Below are 12,352 nucleotides of genomic sequence, written 5' to 3'. Positions count from 1 at the left end.
ACATTTTTCAAGAGTACAGGATAGTTATTTTATAGGATGTCCCTCAGTTTGGTTTGTTTGCTGTTTCCTGTTGATTCAGGTTGTGCATTTGTGGCAGTAACACTAGAGAAATGACATTCTTGGTACATCATATTAGGAGGCACATGATGTCTCTTTGTCCCAATAGTGGTGATGTTTGATCACTGGCGTAAGTTGTATCTGCCAGGTTTCTTCATTGTAAAGTTATAATTTTTCCATTTTAATTAATAAATGCCCTGTGGTGAGATATATAAAATGTCTTGCGTCTTGTCAACTTTTCACCCACTTCTTTTAGCATCCATTAAAGATCCTTTCTTCCCTGAATGAATTATGCTATAATGGTTGTCCTATAGAATTCATTGCAGTTAGGCTTTCAACTTAACCATTTCACCAAAACACCCCTTTGTTGGGTCATGTGGTAATTCTTGAAGGTCACCAGTGAGCATCCAGATATTAAATTCAAAGGTCAAATTTGGGTCCTCATATTACTTGACCTATCTGTAGCATTATAGAGTTGGTCACTCCTTCCTTGCAAAATTTTCTTTTTTTTTTTTTTGCAAAATTTTCTTCACTTGCCTTGTGTGATACCACTCTCTCTTGATTCTCCTCTTACCATTCTCCCTTGGCCTTTTGGTCTTTACTGGTTCCTCCTCACTGCTCTGACTGCTAAATGTTTGAGTGCCTAAAAATCCAGTTCTTGTAGTGCTTTTTTTCACTCCCTCGGTGAGCTGATTGAACTTCGTGACTGACAACTCCCAAATTCATACTCTAACCAGGATTTCTCCTATCGCCAGACTCATTTACCCAGCATTTACTTGGCATCTACCTTTTAATGTTAAATAGACATCCCAGATTTAACATAACTGAAACTGAACTCCTGATCCTCACCCCCAAAACTTGCTCTTCCTGCAGTATTCCTCTTCTTAGTAAATGCTAATTGCTGAAGTGAGAAACCTTGTTATCCTTGCCTCTATCTCCCACCCATATCCAGTTTTTGGGCTCTACCTTTACAATATATACACAGAATTTGATGCTTTGTATCCCCACTATCACCATGCTCTTTTAGCTGCATCATCTCTCTCCTGGATTATTACAACAGCCTCTTACAGTTCTGTCTGCTTCTGCCTTCTCAACAAGGCAAGTCAAGTGTTGTTGACGTGTTTTAAAAAATAAATCGTAGGGGCGGTCGGTTAGCTCAGTTGGTTAGAGTGCGATGCTCGTAACACCAGGGTTGCCCGTTCAATCTCTGCGTGGGCCACTGTGAGCTGCACCCTCCACAACTAGACTGAAACAGCTACTTGACTTAGAGCTGACGGGTCCTGGAAAAACACACTTAAATAAAGTTTAAAAATCAATCAATCAATAAATCAATCATAAGTCAAACAGTACCTTTGCCCCATTCCCCTCTCCCCCCATGACTTTTATTTAGAGTAAAAGTCAACAGTTGCCTATACAGCTCCACAAGGTGTGGCCCTGCTACTGGAACCTTCATTTTTGTTACTCCCCTCTCCCTAGCTTACTTTTCTCCAGTGACAATTCACCTCCTTGTCAGTCTTCAGATATGCCAAGTGTGCTATCATCTCACAGCCTTTGCTGTTTTTCTCTCTGCCTAGAACAATCTTTTTTTCAGTGTGCCTTTAAAAAAAAAAAAGTTTTATTAAGATGTCATTCACTACCATACAATTCACCCATTTAAAGTGTACAGTTCCGTGATTTTTAGTATATTTGTGGAGTTGTGAACATTTTCATCATTCCAAAAGGAAACTACTCGGTGGTAGTCACTCCCCATTTCCCCTTACCCCCCCTGCCCTTCCGACTTAAGCAACCATTGATCTAGTTTTTGTCTCTGTAGGTTTGACCGTTTCATATAAATGAATCGTACAATATGAGGCCTTTTGGGTCTGCCTTCTTTCACTTAGCATAATGTTCTAAGGTTTATCCACGTCTCAGAACGTCATTCCTTTTTATGTCTGAATATTTCATTGTACGAATGTATTTAATTCTGTTTATCCAGTCATCAATTGATGGACATTTGGGTGGTTTCCCCTTTTTGGCTATTATGAATAATGCTGCTTTGAGCATTTGTATACAAGTTCTTGTGAGGATGTGTTTTTATTTCTCTTGGGCATATTCCTAGGGTGGAATTGCTGGGTCATATGGGTAACTATAACCTTTTGAGGACTGCTAGACTGACTATTTTTTTTTTTAAGTATTTTATTGGGGAAGGGGAACAGGACTTTATTGGGGAACAGTGTGTACTTCCAGGACTTTTTTCCAAGTCAAGTTGTTGTCCTTTCAGTCTTAGTTGTGGAGGGCGCGGCTCAGCTCCAGGTCCAGTTGCCGTTGCTAGTTGCAGGGGGCACAGTCCACCATCCCTTGGGGGAGTTGAACCGGCAACCTTGTAGTTGAGAGGACGTGCTCCAACCAACTGAGCCATCCGGGAGCTCAGCGGCAGCTCAGCTCAAGGTGCCGTGTTCAATCTTAGTTGCAGGGGGCGCTGTCCACCATCCCTTGCGGGACTCGAGGAATTGAACTGGCAACCTTAGACTGACTATTTTCCAAATAGGCTGCATCATTTTACGTTCTTATTAGCAGTGTATGAGGGTATCAGTGTTTCTTGCTCTCACTTTCCTTTAGGTCTCTGCTCAAGTGGCCTTTTTCAAGATGGCTTTTGTGCCCACTGTACATAAAATATCGTCTCCCTTATTCCAGCCATTCCTTCCTTTCTTTAGTCTGCTTTATTCTTTCCCATGGCACTTAGCACCATCCAACATGCTATTTATATTTGGCCATTTGTTTATTTTTTGTCTCCTCTAATTAGAATATAAGCTCCCCAGCATATGAAACAATGTCTCACACAAAGTAGATGTTAAATAAATATTTTTTGAGTAAATGAACATTTCCCTTCATGAGAGCAGGGACCTTATTTATTTTATTTAGCTCTGTATTCCTTCACGTGACTCAGTACATAATATTTATTTGTTGGAAGAATGAGTCAGGGCATTCAGGGTGATACAGAGTCCCTGGGAGGAGTCTGACCAGTCAGTGGATGGGAGGCTACTTTTGGGAGGGCTGAGGAGGAAACCACTTTGGGGGTCTCTCAGAATGTGAGAAGAGAGGGTTGGAAGGAGGCTGTGGTTGGCCAGGTCTACAGTGGCATTCTTCACAGCTCTAAGGCAGCCAGGGACAGCAGGAGGGGGTTTGTGAGGGGGTGAAGGAGGAAGGGTAACAGCTGAGTCCAGTCCGTGTCCATTCAGCAAGCATACGTGGAAGTCTCCTTTGTGCTAGGTGCTGCTCAGGGATGCACAGGTGAAACAGACCTGTCTCTGAGGTCTGCTAGCTGGGATAAGTTGGGCTGTCCTCTATATAGCACTAATTTGTTGGGTGGGCAGTGGGAGAAGGGGTCAGGCGAGACGTAACATGAGGAAAGCCTGTGGAACAGGCCGCTGTGTCTGTCACCTCCTGAAGATAGGGCAAAGGCTGAAGGCCTCAAGAGGAATGGTCTTTTGGCCTCAAAGGAGATGTGACTTCAGAAAAGGCTTTATCATCCCGGGACAGGGAAGGGTTTGGAGAAATTCTGCATCTTTAGCATCCTGTTCCTGACTTTGCTTCCCTGTTTTCTTTCCTCCAGAACCTTTCAGCTGTTGGGGCATTAGTGGGTCTCAGTAATGCACGTCTCGGTTCTATCAAAACTCGGTAAGTTTTTAACCATTTATTTCTCCAGGGGGACGTTCCCTTAGGAAGTGATCTATACATCTGTCTATCCATTTTCACCACCCCATAGATTCAAGAGATTTCTCCATTCTCAAGAGGCTGCAGAGTCATTCTTTTCATAAGCTTGCTTGAGGTGAATCCCTCTTATGCCAGCTCCGAAGTCTCCCATGCTCCACCTGGGGTTACCCCTGTTCCCTTCTTTCCTTGCTGCTGGCACCTCATGCCAAGTCCTCCAAGTATTTGAGGAGTTAGAAATCACAGTGACCTGGAGGTGAAGGATTGTTACAGTCTAGTGAGAGTAAAAGAGTCGTAGATAGCTTTCTCTGAAGTCGAGCCTCTACCTACTTGTCACTCACTTCTTTCTTATGAGGTTTGATGGCCTCTGTCTGCTGTCCCTGCTGGTGGGGGAGAGCTCCACGGAGATGTTCCAGCAGCACTGTGTCTCGTGGCTCCGGAGCATTCAGCAGGTCTTGCAGGTAAGGATTTAGCTGCTACCCCTCCCCCCCAACCATCCCTTATTCTCCATTCTGGATGTGGTATATTCTGCGGCTTGGACATTTAACACTGAGGACAGAATAATTAGAAGCAGTTTCCTGATAGCAGGGAGGATAAGCTTCAAATAGAAATCCTTTTAAACTTTTTGATATTTTTATCTACTGGGTTATTTTAACTCACTTTCACACACTGTAGCCTCTGACTGTTTCACTTCTCATTAGCTTTTCTAATGAGTGGCATCTCTAAAGTTCCTTTTTCCAGCTGTTTGATTTGTATATTTTTGCCTACTTTTTTTTAAACATTTTAACTCTTTTTTTTTTTTTTTTACTTTTACATTCTTTGATGACCTCTCCATTTAGTTCTTCAACAAGAACATTCTGAGGACATGTGCTAAGTTCTGGGGAGTCAGTGGTAAGATGGACTTGGACCCTGCTTTCATGGTGCTTAGAGTCTAGCGCATGGGATGGGAAACTTTCTATGAAGTAAATGTTTACAGACAGTAAATGTTTTAGGTTTTGCGAACCACATATGGTTTCTATTGCATATTATTTTCTTTGTTACTTTTCCAGCCCTTTAAACATGTAGCTTATAGGCCATGCAAAAACAGGCACCCACAGACCATAGTTTGCCGATCCGTGTTCTAGTGGAAGAGACTTTAATTGAATTATTATACAGATGAGTATGTAATGATAAACCGAGGTAGGTGCTATGGAGGTAAAGAATATAGTTCTCTGAGAACATGTAACGGGAGAATCTGACCCAGACTGGAGTGGTGTGGGTGGTGGTGAGCAGGGTCCGTGTTTCAGAGAGGGCTTTTCTGAACTGATGGGTAGGAATAAAGTGGGCTAAGAAAGTGTTCTAAGTGTGCAAAAGCCCTGAGAGAAGAGGAGTTTGGCCCATTTGAAGAATGGTAAGCATGCTGTTGCGGCTGGGGCTGATGGCAGGTGACCTGGGCCGTAGATGGATGGGGACCATCTGTGGTGTGGTAGGCACGTTAAGAAGTTTGGTTTATATTCTTGAAACTGGGAGAATTCATGGAAGGTTTTAAGTAGGGGTGAGGAAGAGGCAGTGGTGGTGGGGACATGATCAAATTTTCATTTGAAAATACCACTCCAGCTACTCTGTGGAGAAAGGACTAAAGAGGAGCCAGAATGGAAGCAGAAAGACCACACAGAAGGCTGCTGAAGGAATCTAGGGACAGGCATAGTAGCTTGTATTAGGGTGGTGGTAGCAGAAATGAGAAGTAGATGAGTGTGAGGGAGATTTAGAGGCAAAGCGGACAGGTCCTGATGCTGGAGTGCGGGCAGGGAGACGCTGTGTCCAGGAGGACTTCTGGATTCAGAACATTGGGAGACAGCCAGGGTCAGAGGCGAGGCGTAAAAATCCCACAAGCATTGCCTTGGGAATTCAGTAGAAGCCCTGTTCGTAAGCATACCCCTGATCCGGTGTGAGCGGAAGTGGCCAGGTGTCTCAGAGTATTAACCTTGAGGGTTCAGTGGGTGGGGGGACTTTAGTCAGTACGTTTATAAAGGGGAAGAGTCTCCAGCATTTAGATGGCAGTTGGAGGTGAGGACGAGGACAGGATGATCAAGATGAGTCCTTATACGGACTGGACTTTGAGGCACTCCACATTTAATGGTCAGATAGGGGACAGAGTGCTTACTGAGAAAAACGAGACAGAGCAGCAGAAAGGAGACAACGAGGCTTGTGGGTTGGATGGAATCCACGGGAAGAGGGAGGAGTCCTTTCTGTTTATGCCCCTCTGAGGTGGAACAAGACGAGGACTGAAAATTGTTTATCAGATTCAGCAACTCAAAGGGTTGTAGGACTGTAGTCAAAGTGTTTTTGGTGGAGCAGTCTACACCGAGGCCAGATTGCCTGGAATGCGAAGTGAGTGGGAGAAGGAATGGAAATCGGGAAGATAGGTAATCCTTTCGCAATGTTTGGCTCTACTGGTAAGGAAGAGAAATAACTGAGATAGGGAGAGTGGAGCATGGGCTGGCAGGAAGGATTTTAAGATGGGAGAGACTTGAGCATAAATGTCATAAATGTCAGTGGGAAGAATCCATTTTAAGAGGGACTGGTCAGAAATACAGGAGAGGGGCCCAGTTAATGGTGTAAGGTTCTGAGAAGAAGGGAGGGGATTGTCTCTAAAGCACAGTGGAGGGATTGTTTTGGATAGAAGAGGACCTACCTCCTCTAGTGTGACAGGAGGAGCGAAGAAGGTGGGTGAGGATGAAGGTAGTTTTCAGGTTTGGTAGCAGGAAGCTGAGGGAGTGCCCATCTTTGGGCTTCAGTTTTCTCTGAAGTTGCAGGTTAGGTTATGCAGAGATGACAGTGGTGGAAGAAGGTTTGAGTAGCATAGAGAGTTAACCAGAGACGAGTGTAGTAGGATTACTGGACGGTGTTGAGGGCCCATTTGTAGTTGGTGGGCCCACCTATTCTTACTTTCTTAATAAGCATTCTTATTTGTCTCTTTGACACATGGCCGCCTCTGGTCTAGCAGGGGATAAGTGCTGAATGCTTTTTCCTTAGATACATGGTAATTTTCGGAAGTTTTTCTAAATCTGAACCTTTTTTCCCCCGTGAGTTCAAGGGTAGGTTTGAGCCAGCTTGGAGAGATGGAGGAGTTTAGTTGTGGCTGAGACTGTTTTTTTTTTCAGTCTGAGAGTACGCTTCTCCATTCCATTCTAGGGAAATAGAGTATGGGAGAATCAAGCTCTTGAGCTCTTCCAGTTAGATCTTTAAGGTGTGGCTTTGTTACTTTCTCCCCCCAATCAAATTCCTAGGACCCCCGATACCCCTAATACTAAAATGTAAACACATGTCCTTTCTGTAGGCAGATACGTTACTTTTGGATACTCCATATCTTTAACGCACTCTATTCCTAGTGGATCTGAGGGTAATACTGACATTAACTGAGGTGTTTCTCAGAAACCCCATGTTGTCATACCTCTCATTCCTCCTCCTCTTAGTGACCATGAGAGTGAGATTGGAAGCCTGAGGTGTTGTTGCTCTTTAGTCCCAGGACCCACCCCCCACAATGGAACTGGCTGTGGCTGTTCTGAGGGACCTGCTTCGATATGCAGCCCAACTCCCTACACTCTTCCGGGACATCTCTATGAACCACCTCCCTGGCCTTCTCACCTCTCTGCTGGGCCTCCGACCAGAGGTGAGACACCTCCCCAGCCCCACCCCTGGGCCCCTCGCAGTGCCTGCCTCCCTTAGACACTGGGATTAAAGAATGTGATGGGAAGTGATTGGGGAATAGGATCCAAGAAGTGAGAAGCGGGGAGGGCCTAGAGAAAATGTATGGAGGCAGGGCCTCGAGAGGTGGTAGGGTGTAGGTGGAGTCTTGGGGGGCAGTGGGCTCTTACCTCTTCCTTTCTGTTTTTCCCACAGTGTGAGCTCTCAGCACTGGAGGGAATGAAGGCGTGTATGACCTATTTTCCTCGGGCTTGTGGGTCTCTCAAAGTAAGTATCCACGGAAATTCTTCTTCCCGCCAACATAAGCCTTTTAGCTGTCTTGATTCAGATTCCATTGCTGAGACTTCCAAGCACTTGTCTTCTGATTGTTCTATCACCAGTGTCCACAGCTATCATTATACCAACTTGTAGCACTTTCCGTGCATTATCTCATTTAATCCTCACAGGTGAAGAAATTGAAATTAAATAACTTGTCTAAGATCCATAGAGACGGAAACCAAACCTGATGCCAAAGCCCAGGCTCTTAACCATGGGCTCTTTCCTCTTTCTGCCCTGCCCTCTCTGTACCTGTAGAGTGTCCTGCCTGTTTGTCTACCACCCTATCTTACTTTATTCCTAAAGCTCTGGTAATGTCCTACAGGGGGCCTTCCTGATTTGTTACTCCCTGTAACAACTTCACCAACACATCTCTCTCCTTATATTCCTGACTAAGCTTCCTCTGTCACTTCCCCCCACCCTTTGCCCCAAGCTGTCATGACCCATACAAGGTGGCTGTACAGCAGAGCCTTATTAGGTCAAACAGGTAGGGTGTACGTGGGTCAGGTGAGGGAGAAGGTCAGTGAAAGAATTAGTTGTTTTCAAGGAGATATGATAACAGAGACGAATAGTTAAATTCTGCCAAGGTAGTAACTGTTAAATAGGGCCCCTTGGAATTGGCACATCTGTTGTTTGTAATATAACTAGTACCTAAGAACAAACAGGCATTCTCCCGTAGATTAAATTTTCTCTTGTTTTGTTATACTCATCATTGCTTGACACACCATTGGGCATCCCCTTGCTCAGATGGAAGCAAGTCTACCTAGAGAACTGGAATTAGTGACAAATTAATAATTTTTTGTATAACTGATGTGGTTAACTGTATGGGCCATCAGTATTCTCAATTAAGGGGAGTTTGCGGTTCAAATTGTCTTGGAAGTGAGATTGCATGGTTCTATGGCCAAATCAAGAAAGGAAAAGGGAACTGGTATTTAGTAGGTATCCACAATGTGACGGGCACCCTTCTGACAGACATGTCGTCTTATTTTGTCATTACAGTAATTGTGTGGAGTTGGTGTCACCGAACTAAACAGAGAAAACAGGCCCAGAGGGGTTTAACTAACGTAACCCAAGGTTGTATATCTGGTAGTTGTGAAACCAGAGTGTGGGCCAGATCTGTTTGCCCTGAAAGCCTGTGTTTTTTCCACTTAGCCAAACTCCCTCCAAGCTTTTAAGAACATAGACAGGATTGGCAGATAGGCTTCACTAACGCCAGCTCTGATCAATTGTTAGTGGCTTGAGGATTATGAGCACACGTGCTGTGATCTGGGGGTGCTGTCTGCCGTGGCGCTAGTAACTGGTTACTTGCAATATCTGAAAAGTCCCCTCGCAGATGACATTTCTCAGTGAATGTGGGGTCGTGTCCTTGTTGATTCTTTGTTTTCATATGAATGCCACTAACGACAGATCATAGAAGCTTTGGGTAGGCAGGGCAAGACTTTTGTTAAGAAGACATTTGGAGTAACTCATGGATTTTACGAAAGTTTCAAAAAGTTACTTTTGTAACTAAAGTTTTACTAAGTTTAGTAAAAATTGCCTTTCTTCTAAAATGTTCATTGTGAATGACCAGGAGAATTCATCCATAATTCACAACCTTTTGTCAGACGTGTAGGTTTTGAAGTGAGGGCCCGTGATTTGAGTATCTTTTTCAAACCAAACAACAGAGCTTTCATACGTTGTTAACAGGGTGTATATGCCTTTATTTCTCTTAAGAATGAAGTGTCATCTGGAGAATGTCCAGCTGTTAAGGATTTTGGCTTTTTCTGTTGCCAACATGTCAGTTAAGAATCTGTTTTGTGCAAAGGTCCCAGGGGCAATGTGTACTTGCAGACCAGTGCTTAGGAAACTGATAATTGCCCTTTTGGAGTGTTTGTTTATCTGTTCTCCGTACCATCCCCCAGAGGCCCCCAGGACAGTTGCTATCTCCAAGCTGAGAATTTCTCCTCCCAAATGATGTATCTCTAGCATTCTGAGCCCGTGAAGTCTCTCCGATATACGCTTTACCTCCTCCTCCTGGCCACATTGATTAGGAGTTCCTTGGAATGAGTGGAAAGACTAATTCCATTCTTGAGACATACCCAGGACATGCCGTGTGTGTGTGTGTGTGTGTGTGTGTGTGTGTGTGTGTATGCGCGTGCGCGCGCGTGTGCGCGCGCGTACGAACATGTGCTTGCATTTGAAGTGCAGTGTTCCAGGTGGGCCTGTGGGTCACCTGGGCGGACCTGTCGTCAGAGTCATGTATGTCCCTGTGCTCTACTGTATTGCAGTCACATAAACAGACTTCTGTTGGCCTCAGCCCAACGTGTGGAGCCAGAGTCTCAGGAAAAGTGTGAACAGTTAGTTGGCCAAAAGGGCCGAGTGCCACTATAGTTGGGGCTTGGCAGCGCTCTAAGAAATCTCACCCTTGGAGAAGCTGGTGAATCAGAAGACCTGTGGGTGGTTACTGTATTCGGGTTGAAGGGTTCTGAGTTCTACCACATCGGACATGAAAGTGCTGTCCAAGTCCCAAGGGAAATGGTTCCTGGTCTTCTCCTATCCTGGCATCCGCGAGATAACAGTGCTCGTCTCAGGGTCAGTAAGAATCCTGAAGTGTAACGTGGGCAACTACATGGTTCCTGCCACAGGGTAGGTGGGAGGGAGTCCTTGGAGGGTTTTTCTGAACCACACACTGACAGGCTTCTGTTCCTACTTTGCTCCCGTAAGACCCCTGCCATGTGTCTGGTGCCACTGCTGATTTGTCTTCTGGAAGTTTCCTTTGTGCATGCAATGCCCCTGCTCCCTGGATAGAGTTCATCCTTGCTAGGCTGGGATTTAGGTCTCAACCTGCTTCTCCGTGGCATCTTCTGGGGCTGTAGCTTTCCACAGTGTTTCCCCCCTCTGGTTTCATGGGGATTCTCTCTGTGCTTCTTAGCCCAGCGCAGTCCTGCCCTCCCTAGTCCTGCCTGCCAGCAGCAATCCCTCGTGACCCTCCCTCTGTCCCCTCAGGGTACAGTGCCACTGTTGGTTGGAGGCTGTATTTCCTATACACCTGTCTTCCTGCCTAACTCACAGTGCACTGAAGGTGAACTCCGTCTCATTACTTTATATAGGTCTGCTTCAGTGTTCTTACCCTTTTTTATGCCATGAACCCCTTCTCAGAATGTTTTTAAATTCATAAAATACGTGAAATTCTAAGGGAAACCGAGTTTGTCAAAATAATGTATTTTTTAAAGTTATGATAGAGTAGTATGTGTTTCTTCATTAATGTGTTAAATAACAAGATCTAGCAGTAGGTCTATAAACTACTGAATTTCAGATTAGTGATCCATGTGAATGATATTTCAGATACCTGTTATAATTATAATGTGAAATAAAAGTGAGTGGTTTTTATTGGTGACAGTAGAGGTTCTGCTAATCCTACTGTTGATTTTTGTTGACATTTATAATTGAAAGAAACACTACATTTCACTTACAGGTTAGTGGAAATGACATCATCCACTCCAATCCATTTCATAGGCCCCTTTGAGTCTACCCCCAAGTAAATTGTGGCCCAGTTGAAACATTCCTGGGCTGGTACCTTCACACAGCAAGCAGAGTAAATGTCTGCTGGCTGACAGGTCACGGCTCTGAGGTGTGCTGCCGTAGTTTTGCCCTGTGGTCTGACCTTGGCCTGCCCTCACACCTCTGGTTAGTGCCTCAACTCCCAGCTTGAGCCCTCGTTTCTTGTCTGAGCTGGTAGGGAGTTGGTTGTGGGGATGGTTGCTTCTCAGGACTATGTGTCCTTTTGGCTTGAGGGAGATGACCATCATTTTGCAAAAATCGGCAGCAGGGAGCCCAGTGTCGGGCACAGGCCAGACCCTTTCCCCACCAAACAGGGAAGCGAAGGATGAGAGCTGACACTCAGGATGTCTTTCTACCAAGAGAACGTCGGCTCCCAGGCGTGCTGCCGCCCCCTAGAGGGCTTTGCTGCCCGTGTCTGCAGTCAAGAAACAGGCCAGCGCTTAGGTTCCGCTGCTGGGAACGGACAGGGTGTATGTCTGTGGCCCTTGGAGGTGACCCACCAGCTTTTCCTCTCTCCCCCTAACCCAGGGCAAGCTGGCCTCATTTTTCCTGTCTCGGGTGGATGCCTTGAGCCCTCAGCTCCAGCAGGTAAAGGGAAAGGAGCGGGATGGAGAGCCTGGGGATCTGAGTTGGAGCTTCACTTATTCTTAGTGTTTCTCTTGTTAATGCTTTCGGACCATGTTCTCACTTCCTTCCCTGTTAACACACATAAGGTGCACAAGGCATAGCTTCCGTCTCCGTGTTTCCATCTGTGTCCTTCTGCTCCACTGTCCCTTTCTGTGTTCCCTAAGAGCTCTCTGTGCCGGCCATCTTTCTTGGCATTGGTGGGGCTGGAGGATTCCGTGGCGGGGCTGGATTCTCATCTGACCAGGTTTCTGACCTTTCTTCTGCAGTTGGCCTGTGAGTGTTATTCCCGGGTCCCCTCTCTAGGGGCTGGCTTTTCGCAGGGCCTGAAGCACACCGAGAGCTGGGAGCAGGAGCTACACAGCCTGCTGGCCTCACTGCACAGCCTGCTAGGGGCCCTGTACGAGGGCGCAGAACCGGGTAGGGGCCATGGCTGGAG

General features: G+C 45.7%; 1 protein-coding gene across 2 annotated transcripts in view; it reads left to right on the top strand.

The window, feature by feature from the left end:
• PELP1 (proline, glutamate and leucine rich protein 1) overlaps positions 1-12,352 on the top strand; it is a 29,118-nt gene that overhangs the window by 11,782 nt on the left and 4,984 nt on the right. For both annotated transcript variants that reach the window (XM_033089484.1, XM_033089485.1), the window contains exons 2-7: positions 3,650-3,714; positions 4,103-4,208; positions 7,250-7,399; positions 7,630-7,701; positions 11,818-11,877; positions 12,183-12,333. In XM_033089484.1, the coding sequence (XP_032945375.1) occupies positions 3,650-3,714; positions 4,103-4,208; positions 7,250-7,399; positions 7,630-7,701; positions 11,818-11,877; positions 12,183-12,333 (604 nt within the window). The remainder of the gene's footprint in view (positions 1-3,649; positions 3,715-4,102; positions 4,209-7,249; positions 7,400-7,629; positions 7,702-11,817; positions 11,878-12,182; positions 12,334-12,352) is intronic.

Source organism: Rhinolophus ferrumequinum, chromosome 21 (assembly GCF_004115265.2).
Source record: "Rhinolophus ferrumequinum isolate MPI-CBG mRhiFer1 chromosome 21, mRhiFer1_v1.p, whole genome shotgun sequence".
In the NCBI taxonomy this organism is placed as follows: Eukaryota; Metazoa; Chordata; class Mammalia; order Chiroptera; family Rhinolophidae; genus Rhinolophus; species Rhinolophus ferrumequinum.
The sequence above is the reverse complement of the archived record's forward strand: the minus strand, read 5'-3'. Positions and strand labels throughout refer to the sequence as shown.